This window comes from Colletes latitarsis, chromosome 5, assembly GCF_051014445.1.
Source record: "Colletes latitarsis isolate SP2378_abdomen chromosome 5, iyColLati1, whole genome shotgun sequence".
Taxonomy (NCBI): Eukaryota; Metazoa; Arthropoda; class Insecta; order Hymenoptera; family Colletidae; genus Colletes; species Colletes latitarsis.
In genome coordinates this window covers 36669428-36692136 of record NC_135138.1, presented here as the reverse complement: position 1 = coordinate 36692136, position 22709 = coordinate 36669428, and the positions used below count along the sequence as shown (strand labels likewise).

At 42.8% G+C, this 22709-nt stretch overlaps 3 protein-coding genes across 3 annotated transcripts; 1 reads left to right on the top strand and 2 right to left on the bottom strand.

Moving 5' to 3' along the window:
• Positions 1 to 30: 30 nt before the first annotated feature.
• On the bottom strand, positions 31 to 6957 carry Fs(1)n (female sterile (1) Nasrat). The gene is made up of 17 exons (XM_076765550.1): positions 6753 to 6957; positions 6171 to 6681; positions 5813 to 6099; positions 5443 to 5747; positions 4992 to 5387; positions 4698 to 4949; positions 4366 to 4620; positions 3968 to 4283; positions 3082 to 3903; positions 2478 to 2993; positions 1962 to 2173; positions 1743 to 1881; positions 1401 to 1678; positions 959 to 1327; positions 584 to 883; positions 329 to 479; positions 31 to 251 (listed from the first exon to the last, which is right to left on the bottom strand). Exons 1-17 carry the CDS (start codon positions 6955 to 6957, stop codon positions 31 to 33), a joined length of 5535 nt encoding a protein of 1844 aa, XP_076621665.1.
• Positions 6958 to 7584: 627 nt separating this feature from the next.
• LOC143342066 (uncharacterized) lies at positions 7585 to 10807 on the bottom strand. Its single transcript, XM_076765549.1, has 3 exons — positions 10790 to 10807; positions 8631 to 10659; positions 7585 to 7892 (listed from the first exon to the last, which is right to left on the bottom strand). The coding sequence occupies exons 1-3, from the start codon at positions 10805 to 10807 to the stop codon at positions 7585 to 7587; spliced, it is 2355 nt and encodes a 784-aa protein (XP_076621664.1).
• Positions 10808 to 17402: 6595 nt separating this feature from the next.
• LOC143342065 (organic solute transporter subunit alpha) lies at positions 17403 to 22480 on the top strand. Its single transcript, XM_076765548.1, has 6 exons — positions 17403 to 17493; positions 19850 to 20045; positions 20614 to 20845; positions 21047 to 21203; positions 21771 to 21911; positions 22221 to 22480. Exons 1-6 carry the CDS (start codon positions 17403 to 17405, stop codon positions 22478 to 22480), a joined length of 1077 nt encoding a protein of 358 aa, XP_076621663.1.
• The last annotated feature ends 229 nt before the right edge of the window (positions 22481 to 22709 follow it).

Genomic DNA, 22709 nt, shown 5'->3' with positions numbered 1-22709 from the left:
ACTTAATTACTTCTAAGCAAAAATAAAACATTAATCGTGTGAAATTCTGCTTTCAATTTCTCCTGAGCACGTTAACGGTTCCATGTCTAATTTCTCACCGTACATGTTCGCTTCCAAGATCGTTAATCGAATACCATGGACCAAAGCGAGACAGTGTCGCTTCGCCAAATTAGGATACTTCCTAATTCTAAAACTAATTAATTTATCAACATTTATTCTTATACTGTCCCTATAAACGAAGCCTTGGATCCCTAAATAAAAAAACGGAGACATTTCGTTAAACCCTAACGCGCTCGACACTTTTAAAATACTAAAATTATTCCTATACCTTTGTACTCGTAAATCTGTAGAATCTTTCCGTTCTCGACGAATACTAACAACGTCTCGATCGATCCCTCGAAATTCAAAATCGTGAACGACGATGGTCTGTGCGCTCTTATGGTTTGCAGGATCTTTTTCGTGGAATCGTTGTTGCAAATCTATCGAAGCGTGCCGGAGAAAAATAACATTTTCGCAGAAGAAGAACCGATGGGAAAGCAAAAGAAAAAGATGGTTATAATTGAAATCATTGTTAAAAACTCACGAATGCACGATCCTTGCTAACTTCCTCGTTGTAATACAAAGACATCTGCTTCTCGAACACCCCTGCCTTGAAGTTCAGAGTCTGAGCGTTTCCAAAACGTTTCTGAATGCTTGTATCGTTTGAAGTATCCACGTTATAATCGTGAATTGCCTGCCTGCTGTTAAACAGCGTCTGATAATTGTGTAAGCTAACTTGCTCGTCTGTCAGAGACTGTTTCCCGTCTTCATCTTTGATCAACGACAGAAAATCGTCCTGGTGCATCTTTCTGCTATTTACCTTCTGACCTAGACTCGCAACGTGCTGAAAAAGAAATAAGCAAACCGTCAACGAAGACACGAAACAACTTCTACGTTCGACTAGAATGCAAAAGCACACCGTTAACTCGTCGTTCTCGAGTTTCCACAAGTTCTCGGAGCTCCTGCCGCAAGACTTCGTCCCGGAAGTGAGAAAATACAGAGCTCCATCGTGGTTATACGTGCTCCAGCGATCGACTATTCCGAAATTAGGCACGTCCGCGACTAACTCGAATTTCGTTCCAGCAATTAAATACATCTGCATCTGGCAGGTGTGGAAGCTTATCAACAGGTAGTCTAAATCGTCCAGCTCGAAATAGTGAAGACTAACGATCCTGCTATCGAACTCGATTATCTCTCTCAGATAGTCGAACGAACTGAACTTGTAAATCTGCTTCTCCGCGTAATGCTTCAACCGTCTCAGATCTTCGCAAGCACCATTCAAGTTCTCCTGTAGGAATTGTAAATTAACCTTACCATAACCGAAATTAAGAACGTACGATTGCAATGAATAGTAATCGCACGTTTCTATCCGAAATTGCAGCATCCATCTCCAAGCGCCTCCGGTCCAAAGTTTCGGTTAATTGAGTGACATTGATGCCATTTAGAATGTCGCTGCCCGACGCCCCCTTTTTGAATTGGACGTTACCAATCACGGTCCATTTTCCAGAGACGATCTGCTGGAAGCCATTGTTAGTCGAAAGAGCTACAGCTTGCCATCGATTTGGATCTATGCCGTTAAAGTAGCCCAACACTCGGAGACCCTGATTCATAGTAACTGGCTTTTCGAATACTAGATTGCCTGAAAATGTAGACGTCCCGTGTGGCAAACGATCAAATAGACACTTCGACTCAGAAAGTCTTACCAATGAACTTGCTCTTGGAATTCAAAGGAATCATTCTCGTTGGATCGATGCCATTAAGGAGACGCGCGTTGAAATTACGACCCGCGTGAACGTGTCCATGGAAATTGATGTGTCCCGTTATGTTCTGGTTCCCAATTGCCTGGAAAAGACAAAAGTGCCGTTTCCTGGTACCGTCGAGTTTCACCAAATGCTTCGAGTATTCGTTCGAATCTACCGTACCATGAAAGTCTTCTCTTGAATCTCCTTCAAGCTTTCGTCGTTAATTTTTCCCATAATTTCGATGCTCTCCACGGTGACGTTGCGACATTTAAGAACCTCCACGGGTATAGTTTGATCGGTGTGTAATGGTATCAGCAACCTAGTGTCCAGATCGTTAAACTTCGACACTTCGATGTCAGAGTTAAAAGTCACGTTGGAGAACGTAATCGTTTCTGCAAACGTGCAAAAAGTTTCTGTAATACTTGAGCACTTTTGACAGAATTACATTGAAACGTACTAGGACAAAACGTTGATCTTTGGACTATCGTAAATTTGAGAAAAGAAGTCTTGCAACGATTTCCCTGGGGTCATTTTAAAGGCTATACCCTCTACTTTCACATTCCTGAATTTAATTTCCTCCGAGATTTTTTTCCATTAAGCAACGAGTGAGAAAGTGAAGACAATAGTTCAAAGGTTGACGATATTAGAATATTTTAGAAATTAACGAACCCGATTTCCCAACGTCGATTACATTACCTTTGATGTAAGTAGGCTTGTTCAAGTACAAAACGTTTAATTTCAAATCATCTACGTCGACTCCCATGATAGATCTCGCGGCAAAGTCCGTTTTAACCGTAAGCTCCTTCTCGATCGTTATGCCATCTTTGAAAACAATTTTTGATTCGACGGAGAGAGGCTTGTCGACGAAGATAGCCTTTTCCATAAACGTTTTCAGATCTATGTCGTTCAATTTATCCTGCACGAAGAACGGACCGTCGAAGATGACTCGATTATCGAACACTTTCGTCCCGGAAATCGTGAGATTGTCTTCGTCCTTTGAAACCGTGGTCTTCAAGAAGCTCTCAAAGTCTACTCCCTGGATTGTTCCGTTCATAACGAGGTTGTCGATGGATACATTTTTGGAGAAACGAACGTTCCCTTGAAATTCGAAGGAATTGTTCCCGAGAGATTTAAATCTGTCCATCAGATCTCGAAATGGAACGTTGCCGATTTTCCCGGTTGCATTGAACTTCTTAAGAACGGTCACGGACCCTTGAAATCGTTATTTATAACACAAGTAAATTTAAAATGTCCACTTAACATGGCTATGATATTCCTTAAAAATGTAATAATTATATACCGTTTACAACGACAGGACCCGTGAGTACCTGGTCCTTGAAAGGATCGAAGATACTGTCAACGGGATGTCCGTTTAACGAGATTGTCTTTAAATCGTGACAATAAATAAAATCGAATATCTTGTGTCCAGAAATTTTGATGTCTGTGTCGGATTTTAATATCGTGTCGGATAGACGTTCCGAAAAATTGTAACCATTCGTAGATCCAAGAATGGTCAACTTCTCGATGGAAACTGGTTGTTTGAAGATCATCGTTCCCATTTGATTCGCTTCGTACAGGTCTTTCAGGACTTGTCCGTTGATGGACTTCGCGTCGATCTTTCCTGTTACTCGAAGAGACTCTAAAGTCGCGTTTCCGCTAGAAAAGTCGGCCAGCAAAGCGTTTAGGCGATCCATCAACCGACCGATTTCATCCAAAGACATTCCATTGATAAACTTCACATCCAACAGATGTGTTTCCAAATTCTCGACGGTGTATTCCTGTATAGTACTTAGAGATTTCAAGCGATTTATGTAATCCTCTGAGGAAACATTGTTTAGGATCTTAGGCGCGATCTCTTCAGCCTCTAATGTTTCCGTCGTCAAGTTTTCCAGACGAATATTCTGAAACGTTTCGTTGAATTTCCGAGCAAACTCCTCCTGCGAAACCTTACCATTCAGACTATCGAAAGACAAATCGTCCACTGTGATCGGATACTTAAACACTATTTTCTCCAAGCAGTTGCTGGACGAGTTTGCGTTCTCTTTGAGGAGAACTTCCAGCTTCTTCGCGGCGCCGAACGTTACGTTCCCGAATGTGACGTTCGATAATATTTTTGTTAAATCTGAAAAACGACGCGAGAATGGCTAACGTTCGTCAGAAATTGATTTAGATAATTAAATCGTTACTTGGCAGGTCCTGATCGGTGGTCAAAGTGAGAAATTCGTTGATAAAATGTCCATTGACTTCGCCAGATTCGATTGTCACATTGGACTTTATTCCAACGTTGCCCAGAAATGTTTTGGTTCCTGTGATCCTAACGTTTTTGTCAGTTTTTAATAACAAGTCCTCCAAATTCAACGGCTGTTTGTCTACGATTAATTTCTCGAATCTAATGCTTCCCAAAACGTTCAAGTTCGAGAAGATAGTGTCCGTCGATACTTCAGAAGTTTCGTTTAACAATTCAATCTCGTTCGTGTCTAAACCAACGATCTCACCGTCTAACTGTAATGATCAATGATTTTCATGAAACGAAAATTCATTTTTTATCGTTTCATGAAATCTATTGGAAATTATAAAAGCGCACCTGCATGGATCCCTCGACTTCCAAATTCTCGAAGGTGATTTCCTTGCTCAGAACGTTATCCTTGTGCAGGAGTATAAAATCATCAACATCTATGCCATTTATGGTACTCACGACGTTCAAATTACCGACTGTTAGACTATCAAACGATTTCAAACCTATTACGTTCACGGGATCTTCGCTATAGCGTAAAACATAATCGTCAGGGTATTGGAGATCGTTGAGGATCTCTAAATATACGTCATCCGCGATCAGAGTCTGAAATTATTCGATTTAAATATCAAAAGGATTGTCCTTGTTTAATTCTCTGCTAGGAAATAATTTATTTGCATTACCCCTTCGATAACGGTGTTTCCAGGAATAAATGCAGGTTTGTTTTTCCATACAATCTCCTCCATCAATGTTTTCCATTCGACGGAATTGATCGTCTCAAAGGAAAGATGTTCCTCGATGTACGCTCGATTTATCCTCGAGAAATTCACCCCGCGATAGTCTTCGATCGAATTTCCAAAGCGAATATCCTTCACCGGAACACCGTTCAGCGCATGAATGGTCAGATTTTCACCTTCGATCGATAGAAACGTCTTCTTGCCTGAGATTGGATCATTTTCGCGAGAGCCACTCCGAACGTCGACATCGTTGATAGATTGCACGACTAAATCTTCGATGTTCAAGTTACCAACGATGTTTATATTCCCAAATACTTCGACGTCGGAATCGAAATGCAAATTCGTCGAGTTGGAGTCTACAGCTTTGATCAAATTCGCGTCGATCTCATCGACTTTCTTTTTTATATCTTTTAAAGTTTGCGCGTAGGTGTTCACGTTGAAGTTCAATTCTTCTCTGGTCAGATTGGTGGATCCAATCGTGACAGAACGGTAGATAACATTATCGGTTATAGTCGCATTTGTTACGTTTGCTTCGCTGACGTTCCAAAATCCTGTGATCACAGGATTCTTCAAATAACTTTTATCGATTCGCATTTCTGTTTCGTTAATAATTCTCTCTTGATGGTTTAACGTATCCTAGAATTAGAATAACGTTAGAATCGTTTAGTATCTTTTTAGATAAAGAACCTACATTTAGCAAACTCTGCAAGCTCAACAATCTCTCCATGGTATGCTGACTCTGGTGTCTCAAGTTCTTCAAATCGATATGAAACCGTACGAACCGATTGCCCAGGACGAACCCAAATTTTGGAATAACAGTGACCATCGACAGATCGAATTGATCCAGGATACTATTAGGTAATTCTATTCTTTTGAAGCCCGTTCCCTGCCAACCTAAAGCGATCACGGTGAAATTTCGAAACTGAATCAGTAATAGCGATTCGTCCCTGTACGTATCCAAGCTCACGTCTTTGATCCAAGAAATCTCCGAGACATCTGCGACAAGGACGAAGTAAATGCAATGTATAAAGCCAATGTTCGAACTCGTAACTGAATCTCACCGAAGTTAGACTCGGACTCCGTGTTGTATTGGAATTCACCCTCGAAAAAGTGAAACAGGCCGGCTTCTGGCCCGGATATCGCCAAGAACTGGATATATCCGCTCTCGAAGCAAACGAAATTCTTCAGATCTTGCGATTTTATCGTCTGAAAGACACCACCCATCGCAGTGTCCCTGTATTCGTACAGGAAGACGTCGCTGACACCTTGAAGAGCGAGAACGATACTTTCGTAAATCGTGCACACTTCGATGTCGAACACTCTTGGCATTGGAATCCTTTGAGAAAGCCTAAATCGATACGAGAATTATCAAATCTTTCTATAAAGCCTAATAGAAAGTTTCTGAGAATAGATAATTACCAGAAGTGGAAGGCATTGATGGAAAAATCAATACTGAAACCATACACGTCGATGTACGAATATTGCTTCCCGAAACGCATTTCGTTCTCGTCCAGCAACAGCAATTTGTTTCGATTTCCGTGCTGAACGATCTCGATGTCCTTGATGTACTTTTGCACCGGACTCGACCAAAAGAATTGGAATGATTTTCCATCGAGAAACCTGTACCATTGCAACAGAGTTCCATTTTTCGATTCCACGCACAAAACGGCCACCACGTTAATTTCTGGATCGCCTGTCGATCGAAAGCTGTTCAGGCTGATCACTTTGAACATCAAAATGGCACCTTGTACATCCAAGACCACGGGGTCGTCGCTCGGGACGTTATTCGAATCGAGTTTGTGGAACGAAAGTCTCGATTTTTCGGTTCTGGTCAAGTAACCGGTGCCGTTTACCTCCAAGAATTGCCAATTCGTGCCCGTTTCTGGGAGATTCGCGTGTTCGTGGACAGAAATGTTGGTCACAACGAGCTCTGGAAGCGGAAATTTATTAATATCTGTGTCCCCATACGTTTGGAAATTTATTTCGACCGATAATAATTACCTTCTCTGTTCCCTGCGCCTGTGTTGAATTCATAGTCCAGCCAGATTGGCAAAACGTCCTCGGAATCGCGTGAAATTCTTAACGATTTCGTATCGGAGACTTTGCCTAATTTCTCTGCAGCTTCTTCGAGATTCCAAGGCTTTGAAACGCTCGCGCAAACGAAAAAGAACAAGAATATCGAGGAGCTACGAATCGACGAAGACATTTCGGCATCGCGACGAGACTGTGTCTATGGCATTCGCTCGTAGCGTGCAAAATATTTTGATACAAACTTTGAACAGTGGTTCTCAAACTGCGCATGATCGTTTAGATTTTCGCGAGCAGTTTAAAGCAACTCTAGTTTGGTCATTCCGCGGACTTTCTTTTCCGAATGATTTATCAATCGATAGATTTCTTCGCTTCTTACGTACGTGCTAATTGCATACTTTCACACGTATGTAGGTCAGATAATGTTAATTACCCGTTTCCTCTACAGAAAACGTTTTATTCGTCCAACATATTATACAAAACAATTACAAACAACAAGTATAAATAACTGTGTGATATAAATTATTACGAGTCCCGTGCGACGCAATATTCGACCTGGATCAAATGAGATTAAATATCCATAAGCAATGGAGATATTAAAATAAAATCGAATGCAACGTTTGAATACCTCTAACGATTTTAATAAATTACAGTGCCAGGATTGGCGACAACTAAACATAAGTATAATCCTAACGAGTCCTCATTATCGTCATAAGAAGTTAGTACTCCCATTGTCGGCTCCCAGACTTAGCAAATACTGTAAGACAGGCATGTCAAACTAAATTCCGCGAACCAATTAACCTTTCTAAGGTACAGTGATTGACAAGAATCTACTCCGGTCGCCGACTTTAGGCTGGAACCTCAAGTTGATCTTATCCTTGTTATCCTCGCCTACTTCGAGGAACGAGTTCCAGTCCACCAGGAAGTAGAGACCACTCTTCCTTCTCGGGGGCAACTCGACGTCGGGTTCGCGAGTCGTTCCCCCAAAGGACTCCTCCAACGCCATCAAGTTCGAAGCTGTCGTCGAGGAAACCTCGGTCGTGGACGTCTTCGAGGTGGAATCCGACTGATCTGAATCGTCTCTCGCCGAATCTGTCGTCGTTTCCGCCGATTCTGTCGACAAGTTCCACCACGAATCCCATTTTGAATTTGTTTCGAACCTTCCCAAGGCGGGTCGGATGAGAATTATTTCGAGCAATCCAGCTCTCCAGCGATTGGAAAAGATTAGTTACAAAAGAGATCAGATTCGATGCAAAGATGAACGAACACACTCGTGCGTTCGGATATCGAATGACAATTCGAGTGACGTAACGTAGCGTATAGAAATGGATATTATACAATGGAACAGGGATACACCGATAGCCAACGAGTAACAGTTTCACTAATGTAAACATAATGCGTTAATGACTTTCTCCGAAGCGTTAGTTACAGGTAGAAACTCTGAGAAGAGCCATGAATAGCGCGTACTTCTCACGATTAGCGACAGATACAAACAAGGAAGTAGAAAGTAACGGAGTACTGTATCGATATCGATCTAAGCTTTTCATTAATCCATTCCCAACGACAATCCTTTTCAGGGGAAAACCGAACTTTTCTTTTCGCGCGAAAGTAGAATTCCAAGAGAAACTGAAAGAAAACTTGGAGGAAGAGTTAATATCAGAGATAGAGCTGCACCTTAGAATTAGATTAGACCCACAGTTTGTTGACGAAAGTAATTAGATCAACCAGACTTGCGTCTGATTCTGTTATACGTGTTCGTTAGTAGGTTTCGAAGTAACGTTAGTCCTCGAACGATACTTCGTACCAAGAGTTCCGAGCCGCCCAAAACGAAAATGAAAAATGTCTTAATACCGGTGGCAGCCATCGACGACAAGGTGGTTGGTTCCTCGTCGGTGGGGGCAGTGGTCGTTTCCGGTTCCTGTTGCCTCTTTATCTCGTTCCTGACGTCGTCGTTGTAAGTCCTGAGGATTTCCTCGAGCTTCAGAGGGTCTGGTCCGTCCTTCAAGACTTTCGCGGACTCCAGCAAGTCCTTGGCTACCTTCCTAACATTCTGAATATCAGCCTTGCCCTCCTGGACCAGCCTAACCGTGTCCAGGAGCTCGTTGATCTTGCCCCTCTGCACCTCGTCGTTCACGTTCACCTCGTGTGGCTTGAACACGTGGAACTTGGACGTCTCCGTAGGTTCCATATCCTCCTCGATCTTTGGCGTGGTGGACGTCGTTTTACGAGTGCTGGAAACAAGCCCCATGTTCTCCAGAATGCCTCTCATGCTGCTGGGCACCGCTTCGATCAACGATGGAGCCTCCGTCGTCGACCTCATCGATTTCTGCTTCCTGTTGTCGCTGATCCCCAGCCCGAACTTGGCCAGGAATTCCTTCATGTCTTTGTCCTTGACGCTCGACGTGGGCAGAGGCTTGAAGTTCGTGTAGGAGTTCAAATTGATGGTCGTCCTCTGCGTGGTCGTGGTGGATCGTTCGAGATTCGACGTCTGAAGGCCAAACCTCTGGAACAGCAGCTGCACTTCCGGCGCCAGATTGTCCACGCCTTTCCTGATCTCCGATCCCGGGCTCTCGAAGGTGTTTTGCTTGAGGATCGACGCGGAATCCGCTCCGACGGCGGTCAGACCCGAAACCGTAGCTCGAACCACGCTGTTCGTGTCGGGGATTTGAAGTTTGCTCTCCTGGATCGCCTTGTTCTTCTTGTAGACGTCCTCCACGTTGCTGTTGTTGTCCGGTTTCAGGCCGATCGAAGCTAACAGATCCATGACTTCTTGCCTCATGGGCGTCGAGGCGGTGGTGGTCGCGGCCGTGCGGAATCCTCCAGAATTTATCGAGTAAGTCGAGCTGTACTTGACTTTCGAGGACGTCGCCGTGGACATGGGCGTCACGTACAAAGAGGTCGGTCGTACGGTGCTCATGATCAAAGGTTCCGCGATCTTCGAGTCTTTATCGGGTGTCTCTGGCCTCTTCGTCGACGACATGGACGCACGATCCTCCGATTCCGCGTTTACGGTCGGCAGAAACGGCACCTTGTCGAACTTGGTGGCCACGGTCGGCTTGAAAGCGGTGCTCGGAGGCGCGTTGTAACGCCACTGATTGGACGACAGCACGTTCTGACTGGTCTTCGGCCTCCCCAGGTCGATAGCGATCTCTCCGGACGTGGTTTTCGTTGTAGGCAACTCGGTGACGCTTGTGCTGTAAACGATCTCCAATTCCGACTGCTTGTTCCCGTTATTCCTGTAAACTGGATACCTGGTCGTGGTCGTTTCGTCGATCGCGTACGAGTTCCTCTGCAGGTTCTCCAGGTTGAAGGTGAACCTGACCGGCGCGGATTCCAGTTTCAGCGTCTCCTTTAAAGGCGCCTTCGTGCGCACCTCCGAGTACGTCTCCCGGTGATTTTTATACTTGTTCTTCATCGTGGTGGTAGATTGAGGGTCTCTCGTCTTGTAGGACACGCTGGTGGATATCAGATTCTCGACAGGCGAAGGCACGGAGGCGTCCGTCTCGGATTTATCGCCCTCAGGCTTTGCGTCTGGGATCATTTGAGTCATCGGTGGCTTCGTGTATAGATCCTTCAAGCTCCCAGGTGATTCTTCCGCGTTGTAGGGGAGTACGACCATCAGGGCTCTCTGATACAATTTTCTAGCTTTCTCTATCTTCTCTTTGTCCATGAACGACTTCAAATCCTGCGCCGTGATGTTCTGTAGAATTTTGACTATTTCTGGACGCGTCAGCCGGGGCAGGCTGGCATCCTCGCGGAGCTGACGCTCGACTTCTTCGATCGTACGGTTGATCGAGCTCTCGATCTCGAATCTCGACGGAAGATCATTGTCCTGGCAGTGACCTAGGCTGAGGACCAGCAGTAAGAAGAAAACCGCGAGCTGCACAGATAATTGCGTCAATTGCTGGTTAATTCTACACCGAAGTCTTGTGATTCTATTGTTTAACCCTCCCTATTGTATCATTAAAATTACCACAAAGGAATTGTAACACGTAACAAATCTGAAATACTTTGCAGCTCGAAGGCATCTTCGTATGTTTATTTCCAACTAGGACTGTCCTACATTTGCAAAAGTTTACGTAATTCGTTCTTCACCTATCGCCTTTCGATAAAAAATGAAATCGCTGCTAGAACATCGCTCTCTCATCCGATCGTATTCGATCTTTCGCAATTCCCCCCCTTCCCTTCCCTCCGAGAGGAAAAAGCGTTTCGCAAAAAAGACGCTTCTGCGAAGAATCGATCGATTTAGGACAGAACGAAGGGCGATTTTTACGTAAGACGGACAGCTTAATGCGCGTGGCACACATTTATCGCTTCAAACATCTAGAAGTGCTCGCAATCAACTCTTGGTCTCTTTCATATTCATGAAGCAGCTCTCGCGAAATATCCTTGACTGAAATTACCGATCGAGAAAGCCCAGAGCTAATTTTTATTTATTCAATGTTCCTGTTTTTCTCGTATATCGTTAAACTATGTCGTGAAGCTGGACGCCCTTTCGTAGAATCCGTATTTAGCGATCAGAAATAATATATCGAACACGCTGATTTTAGGGATAGTGATTTCGTATCGCTCAAACTAGCGCCTAATAGAATTGCTAACGCGTACATGCATCTTTATGACCGGAAATACGGATTTCTCTCATACCGTGAACACGGTTTAGAAACAGAAACGACTTTACGCGAAACTGCACGCCATTTTGGTGACCCTTGTTACGAGCTCTTCAAGAAGAAAGTAAAAAAAGAAAATGTTTCGAATTAATAAAAGAAAACACGATTATTATATGTGAGCGTAGCTTTCTACACAAATTGACGAAGTGGAGACATAACATGCATATTTTTATTGTTTAAAGTATATACAGAATTGTATTTTTAATTTGTAATGTAAGTTAGGAGCCTATTGAATCGGTGTAACGTCAACTCTAGCGCCCTGTCCAGGAACCAATCTTTACAGCTCGTTGCAGTAGTTGCCGCAAAATACACCGCTGTTCGAATTTAATTCTGAATTGACAAGTTAAGTTTCGATAATGATAGCGTTCTCGTTGAAAAATGTTTAATACAAACGGAGAATATACAATCGCGTGATGCGATAACCGTAAGATTTCCTGTCTGGTCCGTTTCACCGGCACGAAATAATTATTGAAGGAAATTACTGCAATCGAGACTGTATTTTGTAACGAGCGTTCTACCGTACTCTTTATCTACGTGACCTCCATTTGCTTCGAACATCCATCGAAAGCCTCGATGAAATAACCAATTCTGTAACGCCTATCTCGAAAGTTGATGCAACGTTTCTATTTTTTATTCTTGTCCCTGTTGCCCGTCGCTTTCGGGCCAATTCCAGCCGACTTTCTAGACAATTTCGCTAAAATTTATGCCTCTTCTTGCTGAAATGTCTACTATTTTACGGCTGACTAAAAATGAGATTGGAAGAAGAAACACGAAAGCGATTCTCTAATTCGTTCTCGTCGATGATGTTTTATTAGGAGAAAACAGGAACGAAGTTTCGTCTTTAAAAATGAACGTGAACGATCCGCGATAACGATCCTCGAAATCGAAAGTCACTTTCGTCTTCGACGATCCCTCTCACGCGTTACCCAGTGATTCTAACAAGTTTCAAATGTATTCAGCCATTCGACAAAACAATACCCAGGATGTTCCCTTGCCGTTCAAAGCGACGATTGTCCAAACAGTGTATCGATCATCGGGACGTTTACCCTATTATAAGAAATACACAAAAGTCGTCGACCTCGTACGATTAAAAAACACTTGTCGAGCCGCAAACGACTCGATCATTTTCTTTCGGTATCCACAAAGACAAGCAATTCACAACTGGTTATTCACCAGGGACAAGAAGCAACTTTCTTATTTCGACGCGAACGAATTCACTGATTTCTGTCACACGACACGCAACGATCCACGCGCGAGTTTAATTTGCCGCGTTCCACGTTCGATATCGTTGATATCGTTCAGTAAGTTTGGCAAACGACCGGTTTGTGGAAGAACGAAGAAATAGATTCGGTAACAATGACACGTCCGAGCCACCGGGAAACTTACCATTACGGCAACCGATCGTCTGCGAACACAGTTGACTACTGACTGAACGACGAAGGCCTACTTTCGAACTCTCTCTCTATCTTACCCGCTTATTTCGCTTCGACTGTCCTCGTGCACGCTGCTCGGTTCATCTGTTCACCCCCACGGACTCCAAAGACTCGGAGGAACGCGTCACCCCTACTCTCCTTGCTTTTCGGCACCGTCTCCAGCATCCGATGATGCCAGCGCGCTTTCATCCGTGCCGCCAATACGAAATGGAAAGGCCATTTTTCAAGTTCAAGGAGAAAGAAAGTCCGTGACGTGGAAACCGGTCCCCCGATCGCGATCGAACACCGTTTCCAATCGATTTTCGCGCCCATTATTGCTCCCCTCCAAGGAAACCCTTTGGAAGAAACTCCGTTCGATCAGGACGAAGTTAGAAAATTCTTTCCCCATTCGTTAGATCGCGAGTAGTTCTTTTATGAATCGGTTCTTTGCCGGACAAGATGAAAAACAGAATTTATAGTTTATTTATGTTGCAAGAATAACGTCGGATACTTTGTTCACGTTATGTGCTTTCTATTTTTTTTAACCGTAGAATTAATTATAGTTGGTGCATTCTTGATGGATACGTGCGCGTCTGGGGAAAGTCATCAAGTTCCCCTTCCTTTTTGCAGTATACTTTTACTTGACACATTGACTGATTGATTAGTTTATATTAGGGGGGTATTCTAGTCTGGGCAATTTTTTATTAAAGAATTATAAATTTACCTTTAACCAGTATTCTGTCTTTATTATCAGTCGATCCATAGATCATTCGTGTCATGGATGGTGGTCAGTTGAGAAACTATTCACTGAATTAGTACCGATGGGCAGGCTTTTGCTGTTGGTAATGTTGCGAGTGACATGAAAATGGTAATGGGGCTCCAGAGCTCGTGTCACTCGCAACATTACCAACATTACAACTGTTTGCCCATCAATACTAATTCAGTGAATAGTTTCTCAACTGACGAGGACGCCAACATCACATCCGAATTTTTCACTCTTTCACTCTTCCAAAGTAGAACAAAATGTTAAAAAGATCATGCATCAAATTGTAAGGGGATCCTCGTAAGAAGGCTTTAATCTTCGTACTAGTTTTAATGAGTCGATGATCAACAATGACTAACTTATGGTCCAGTGGTCAACAGTGAGGTGGACATCAAGGTCAGCGGTCCAGTGAAGATCCAGAAATGGTCAAGAGATGGGACCAATCGAAATAGTATTGTTCTCTAGACCAAGCGGTTCTTAACTCTTCACGTTGACATTGTCTCCCCACTCTTCGACTTCCCCACTAGAAGACTACCGCTGAACAAATTCTTCAGTACCCCTGGAGCATCCAGGGGACTCGGGTCTCGCGGGCCGAAGTCAGGCCATTCGTGGAGTGCTGACCACTGGGGGACCAGGAGTGACCAGGACTGACCAGGGCTGACCAGGACTGACCAGAACTGACCACTACTGACCAGTGCTGACCAGTGGAGATCCGATGACTGACCACTACTGACCACTACTGACCAGTGCCGGACCGTGATGACCACTGGTAAGAACTATTTAAAATTGCTCTCCCCACTTCTATTTTGTCGTTTGATACCAATTCAACGTTATGGAACTGTCTAACGCGTTTGCTAAATTACAAATCGTTTCTTATGTTACAGCTGGACCTCTGGTGCTGCTTCCTTGGTAATGGTAACTAATGCTCAACAAGTAGTAAGTTCACTTTACTTGTTTATATTATTATCACAGAATTGACCAGTTTATTTTATTTGTTTGGTCATAATTCGGTGTTGTTTTACTGTCCGGTTTTATCTGGTTATGTGTTCCTTCTCTATTTCTACTTTTGCCTTATTTGTTGAATTGACATAATTGTGTTGGATCATGTACCATTTTTGTTTCCATATTATCTTATGTATTTTGTTTGTATATTATTTCATGAATTTCGATGTCACTAATTAGAATAAGATTTTTATTCTTATTCTATTTCGCTAAGATATTTTGTTTGATTCTTGGGTATTTTCATTCTTTGATTTCATCGTTGGATTTTTAATTCTGCGTTGGATTTTCAATCTTTGTTTCTGGTCGTCTTTGAAGTTTGTATGGTTCTTCGGACAATTTTTGTAATCATTCGCTATTTTACTTCGACTTTATACTCTCATTACGCAAGTATAGGTAGAATACTTTGTTCGTAACATGTGTAAATTTTGTACATTTCCTTAGGTAGGTCTAGCATCGAGAATCTTATAGATTCTCACTTTTAGGTACATCAGCACGACAAATTATTCCATCGCTTCGTCTAGTTTGCATGGTGGTTATTAAATTTCCTTTCGTATGTCACTAATATGTGTATCAATTTTAGTTTCAGATTATTCGCAGGGACATCGAGGGAGTACGCCACATCCGCCGAGGGACATTTAATTCTAAGTCGGTTAGATTTAAGCTTCGTCGCGAATCTTAAAATTAACGTCGAAGATTTCTTTATTCTATATATTTCTGCGTTCTACCAAGCAATTATTCAATAAGTAGCTTCTCGTTTTCTCGTTCCCTCGTTCCTAGCTTCGGTCACCGCTGTTTCATCGATTGAAACATGTGATCGGCCGTGTATCTGGTCCGAAAGATCTAATCGCCTTCCCTTGGTAAGCTTGGTTGAGGGAAAACGGCACTTCGCTGGAAGGTGTGGAGTTTCCGTATTCTGCGGAAACGCATACCTTCCAGCGGAAGTCGACACCGTCTCAGGTACTCTCTCTTTGTCAGACAGCCTAAGTCGGGTCCTTCGGGCTCCCGGCGGGTTGCGTTGGAGAAATGGAGACCTCGATTCGGAGTTGCAGTTCTCTGTTTTCTTGTTGAGATCGAGTTAGCAAGGGCAGTAGGTTCGATCCTCGGATCAGCTGCACGGTACAGCATCGCGTCGCGTCGCGTCGCGTATCCCACGATTTAGCTTCATCCCTCTTTTTAACCATATAATTGCTTGGTACAACATCCAAGGAACTTTGTTTCCTTCTATCGTCCGAATTTTAGCTTCAACTTGATTAGACTTGAGCTTCGACGTTAATTTTAAGTCCCTATTGTATGCGTCCCCCAGTATTGCCAAGTAATTATTTAACAAGTAGCTTCTCTCGACTCGTTCTCTCGTTTCTTGCTTCGGTCACCACTGTTTCGTCGAACGAAACATGTGATCGGCCGTCCAGTTTGTCCGAAAGATCTAGTCGCCTGCCAATGATAGATCGATTTCTAGAAATAGAAATCAATCTACCAAGGGTAGTGTTGATTCGATCCGAAGATCTGCTGCACGGTTCAGCATCGCGTCGCGTCGCGTCTCCAACAATTTAGCTTCATCCCTTTTTAAACAAAATAATTACTTGGCATGACTAATCTAGTTTCTAAGGATGTAAAAGGGAGATCGATGGAACTTGGATTCCATCTATCTCCCTTCGGGTCTCCACTCGCAGCAACCTCCACGTGGTGAGACCTGGTAATCGGTGTTACCCACGATAAAAAAGCTTTTCTATCGTGGGTAACGCCGAGCTAATGGCTGCGAATTTAGAATTGTTTCTTGATATAATAAACGAATTTATATTTATAGTTAGGCAGTTTATTATTATTTGAAGACAAATTCTTTTGAAAACTCTTTCAACTCTCTTCGTTGGTTGTGCATCTTACATTGGTTGCACTTTCGTTTGTTTCTACTTCGACCAACGATCGTAGGTCACAGAAGATCTTTGGACACAGACCATCCGTCTGTGGTGATAATAACGATTGCTTCTTCGGACGCTACCATGTATATTCCATTTATCGGTGAGTTACCATAAGGGAATTTCTACCATACCGATGCAAGATCAATAAATATTTGTACTTACTTTTCCTTCCTATATTTTTATACTTTCTACACAAACAATTACACTGTATACCTATTCCCAAATTTTCATTTCCGTAATTGATTCAAATTATTATTATAATTTATCAAAAATACTTTCTGAACTACACTTCAACGTCTTTTCATGTTTCCGTATCTTCGTATCTTCTCATCTAACAAAAAATCCTTTCTAAGTCTGGTATCGATCTTCGTTATCGTTAAATCAAATTTAGATTCTTCTATTTTCGAGAAAACTTTCACCTACGCAAACACCGATACACATGATTTCAAAACAATTTCTGATATCGACATTCCCGACTATACGATCGTCCGTAAATGTTGATTCTTCCGCGATTGTGCAAGTATATATATTCGTATCTTTGGAACAAGACAAATTCGAAAATAATCATTGCACAGAAGTGTCTACGGCGAAAGAGACGAACGTCGAAGAGATACAAGGCTTATCACTGCAATACTGATTCTTTTTCACCGATTCGTTACAACATCGTGATCCAACGGTAGCATAAGTGGGGACACACTCTCACTGTTCCCGGCTAAGAGGGCCTCGGCTCTGTCGTCGTTCTTAAAACGCTCAAGACCGCGAGTTCGTTTCGCCGATTCGCAAACCCTGCTGGACAGAATTCCACCGGAGAAAGAAGGAACACGACCGGACCTTACGAAATCGAGGGCTTCGACGCGACCAAGATGACGGACGAGATCAAGAACTTGGGGAATTCCTTCAGGAATCTCACCTGCGACTACCATTACGTTCCCTCAGCGATAGAACAGATAGAAAGTAAGTGAATTATTTATTTTCGCGTGGAATTCCTTTTCCCCTAACATCACGTTTCTTCACTTTAATTCGACCGATATTCAATCGATGTTATGTTCACACAAAGTATTATTATAACATAATTTCGTAATTCTTGAAGTATTCTAAGCTTCCTTTTATTTCTCTGTACGATTTGTCCTCCGTCGAATCAGTGAATCACTTTTGTTTGCGATAAAAGGCTGCAAAACTGTTCGTCGAAAGTACCGTGTTTGCAGTTGTGGTTGTTACGTATCGACGCTGTAGTTAGCATTAGTAGAAAGTAAGAAACATTCTGGGACACCACTGAACGCGTGACGTACTGTTAAAACGACAAATAAATTTACTGGAGAATGTCTATTTAAATAATAACCCTAATAAAATAAATAAATAAAAAATGTTTAAAACATTTATCGTAAGCAGACAGGTGCAGGAACCTGTCGGAAGTAGTATTGCGCAATGTGTATCGTCTCCGAAATACTTTCTTCGTGACTTTCAAATATTCGACTATCGATTTATGTGAAATGCGAATAAATTCGGACTATATTTGCGAGAGAATTGATTCCCGAGTGTCGTCGTTGACAAGCGACATTGTTTATTCCGTCTGACAGCGGTCCCTTCGCGTGCTCCGATCTACGAGGCATGCGCAGACGCGGTTCCCGTAGGTGAAAGTCTTGCTCGAAGTTGCGCTATCCGTATATTTGTAGCAAAACGCGTTAAACTTCCTCAGCAACGATTATTGCGTAACTCGAAAGTAATAAACGTCCTTTTCCTATATCACTCAACGTAGGAAGAGGAAATAATTATCAGCGACCGTGTGTTTCGCAGAATTAAAAAATTACATCGTGCAAGCTACAACGAGCATCTTTCGAATCACGTAACGAACTGAAAGGGAAGACGAGAACCGAATATTTATCTTTTTTTCTCTAAATTCTTTCAAGTTGAAACAAGCAGTCGAAACTGGTTCCGTATTTGCATGAAGGATAGGCTTCGAACGAGCGGGGACGGGAGGGAACCATTCGTCAACGATTAAAATAAAAAGTACCGCTAACATAGAATAAATTAATATAGTCGGGCGACGTCGACTGATTTAAACTGTCGGATTAATCATTTTTTCGTCTTGCTTAACGCGTTTAGCCGAAACTTTATAACAGTACGGGCGAGACGTTTACCTTGCGCATAAATTAGCCCAAGTCGAAGGGAATCGATTCGCGGGAATGAATTTCCGACAAGGGTGAATTTTGTCCTTGGGAAAAGTTGGACAAGGCAATCTTCTCTGCAACAAGAACAGGGCGTCGCGATGCAATTGCAACGAACATGCAAGTGCATCGAGTAATTTTAAAATAATCGACGTGTTTCTTACGCACGCTTCGGTCACGTGTATTACATATCTCTAAATCAAATTCACCGAGAACTGTCGAGGAACTTATTTATTATACTTTCCATTTTTATAGACTGGGAAGTAATAGTGAGAGAATACTCGTAATGGTTCGATCGTAACACAATACGTAACGTAAATGGGATGATATAAAAATGGTTTAGCACACGAAGTCCAACGCCTTGGACGCCATCGCTTTTTATCGCATTAAGAACGCTTTCAGTATTATTAAAAGTAGGAAAGTACAGGTTGCTGATTCGAGGCCAAACTTATACGACGTATTAGCAAGGTCAAGTTAAATAAACTTCTGGTGCGATTATATAAAGATCATGCAATTCGGAGTGTCCTGAAATCTATCAAATTTTCGAAAATAGAGTAAATTAACATTAAAACACAGGAAACAGTTAAAAATGAAGAGTCAAATGGTTTGTTGCACAGAGTTTCTCTAATACAGGGTTTCTCAATCCATATAACGCAAGAAATCAGCGAAAGAAATGGTTTCGTAACAAAAATCAGGAATATACAATAGTTTCGAACAATGAACGAGCAAAGTCAATTATCTATAGCCTGGTTAATTTCAATTTTAATTCCTGTTTTACAAAACCGCCTTCCTGGGAATTTTATTCTATGAATTCTAATCTACCTTCACACACAGCAACATCGAGTGCTTAGGACGTTCAACTTTGTTCTTCCTCTTCTTAATAAAAATTCTCACTACGTTTATCGCAATCCAAATAAACAAACAGTAGTCATTCAATACTATTGAAACAACTGCTACAGAAGCTGTGGACAATACCGCGCTTATCTCCGCGGTGATTAAAATTCTAAATAGTTAATATTTATTTAAAAAATACTTTCAATCAACAGTCGATGAATCATTTTTAACAACAATTCTTAGCTCGTCGATTTAAATTCTCACAATGTGTAATGTTAATTTCTATACAAATAAAATTGTATATATTTCAGGTTTGAACGCGTTTGGTATAGGTTTATTGACTTTCGGAGCGATACTCTCGACTCTGACATTATACTTTGCTGTGGATGCTTGCCACAATATCTTCTACCAAAAGGAGTCGAGCTTTTACAAGACTAACAGCATCATGATCCTTTCGGTATATCCAGTTGTCAGTGTCTGTTGTCTAACAGCTATGGGAATCCCAAGGTAACGATTTCGAACCCCATAATTCACAAATCCAAGTTTCAGGAATCGGAAAATTCCTGTGCTCGCTGTGCAATTAAAACATACTTCAACATCTAGAATGTAGATCATTGTTAAAACACTTAGTTTTTTTTAACAAACGGTCGCGGTTAATGAAGTTTCAAGGTTTCACGTGGAAACATTGTATAACGTTACGTGATAAAACTCGAAGGTGAATGTTAAAGGCCAGAAAAATAGCGACCAGAAAATCCACTTAGGAAACGGTGGAAAAGGCGAGACGAGACAAAAGGTCCCTTTGCTACAGTTTTTAACGACGCTGAAAATACACCACGAAACTCTGCCCAGCGCGACTAATGATCTTGATTTCCCGTGATAATCTCGGCCTTTGGACCGTGTCACACCTGCGTTTCCGATGTCCAAAATTTTTGATCGGTTTCCCAGATAACAAAGACGACGGCGAGACAGCGACACGAAAATTCCATCCACGTTTCGAACGCTTCTTTTCCAAAATATTTGATTTAATTGATCCTTGAATCGAACTGTACTGACATTTTATTTCCATCGTTTCTAGGACCCAATTGCTGTCGGATACGGTCATCCAAATCTTTCTAACGATAGCCCTGTACCGACTTTATCTTCTACTCGTCCACATAGGCCTCAAAAAGGTCACGAAGTCGCCGCCATTAATGCTGAAAGTCGGACCGTGTTGCTGCTGGCCCTGTCTGCCCTTTCCGGATCTTCAAATGACCGAGGCCAATTTGTCCTGGCTCAGGCTGGTAGTCCTGCAACTTCCCATTATCCAGGTTATTTCTTCTTTTCCACTTTGGCTTTCTCGACCCCTGCTTCCCAGCCATTACTTTCCACGTAGAAAGTGTTTTTCGCTCGTTAACTTCGAGGGAGCCCCTCCCTTCCATGGAAAATCGCCTTTTTTCGTTTACCTAATTTTAACGCATCCACTGCCAGTTTTTCTGTCATTTTCCATATTTAATTTTGATCGATTTCAGGGCTTGACTTTCTGCACGTTACTGTTCATGTCGATCGAGGACCCGAGCATCGTGAAACAATACTCTTTGTATCTCCAACCGTTGTCTGTGGCCAGCATCTTTCTCGGAATATACGGTCTGACCATTACCCTGAAGAGTCTGCAGAGAGTCGCTCCAGGTAAAAATCGCGTATGCTTAATTAAGAGGAAGGATCTGCTCGTATAATCTGTTCCTGCTATCCGCGCCCCGCCGTACCAAATTATTCCAAACACGCGACCGCAAAGCAATTTTCTGCGTTTCCCTCGACCATAGCTGGTAGTCCTTCGACAGCCATGCCGAGGGCTTATGCCAATAATGCGATTGGAATTCGTCTGGAATCGATTTTTCGCTCCGCTAAGTCATTCGATTCTCAAAATTCCGAAGTTACTTGTCTTCTTGGTAAATTGGGATTCGAAGAAGTAGGTCATTTAAAAATTTTTATTTATTTCGTGAAATCAAATGCTCCGATGGACGCCAGAAAACTCGAGAATTTGTATTCGCGTAAACGAGAAAAACATCGGCTCGGAACGAAAATAGGAAGGGGACCGAATCCCGTCAACTAAACGCGTAGCAATTATCCTGCGAGGGACCACACAAGCAACGCGCGACAGGAAGCAATTTCCAAGGTTCTGGAAAGCCCCCATTGTCCCTCGCCCCCGTTGCGTTAATGGATATACACGCTTCTGACCCGCGGTCATTTTTGCAGAGGCTAAACTTCCCCGCAAGGCCATAGTGTCCCAACTGGTGCTGTTGTTTTCGAAGCTACAGGCGGCAATTGTGAGGAGTCTGCCGCTAACGGGCCTGTTCCCGTGCAATCCGCCGATCACGCCACTAAACTATGCAAATGGTAATCCTTTCACCTCAACTTGAAGAAAAATATAATAAGTGGACGTCGGGTCCTTTGTATCCCGCACTTTGCGTACGACGAGTCATGAATATAGATACGCGAAATAATTTCGTTGCGTCTTTAGGTTTTCCATGCCCTTTTCAAAGGGGACTGTTCGATTTTTAAACAAGGAATCGTGTAAATTATGAAAAAAAGTTGTCCGCCTCGACCGGTCTTTTCAAGTTGGCTAGCGTCAGAGCCGGATAACATTTCCATACGCACGGAGATAAAGAGAACACGCACTGTCAACTTTCCCCTGTCCGATTTCAGTTACCTACAATGCCCTGATGCTAATCGAGATGCTGCTGCTCTGCTACGCGGCGAGGTACGTTTATTACGTGGACCTGGAAAGGGAGGAGAACACGTCGGTCGAGGCGACAGATCGGCCGAAAGACAAGACCACGGAACAAGCGAACTCGACGAATAACAACGAGGCCAGCAGGCAGACGTTGTCTCTGACCACGCTGAATTTCGCCTCAAAGTTCGGCGTCGTTCCGAATATCCAATTAACCGCTGTCGGCAAGAATTAACTCGGTCATACGTGTTGGACCATAAGGGACTATGTACGTACGCCGATCGTGGATCGTGGTATCGTTGATCGGCGCGAATCTGGCGATCCTGCTCGAGAAACTTTTGCTCGAAGTCGTGGTTATTTCGTGGACGAGTCTAGAAAAGTGCTCGAGCACGGACAAACGAACGATAACGGCATTTGTAATTACGCAGATTCGACTATCTGTGTATTTCAGTTGCACGTAAAAG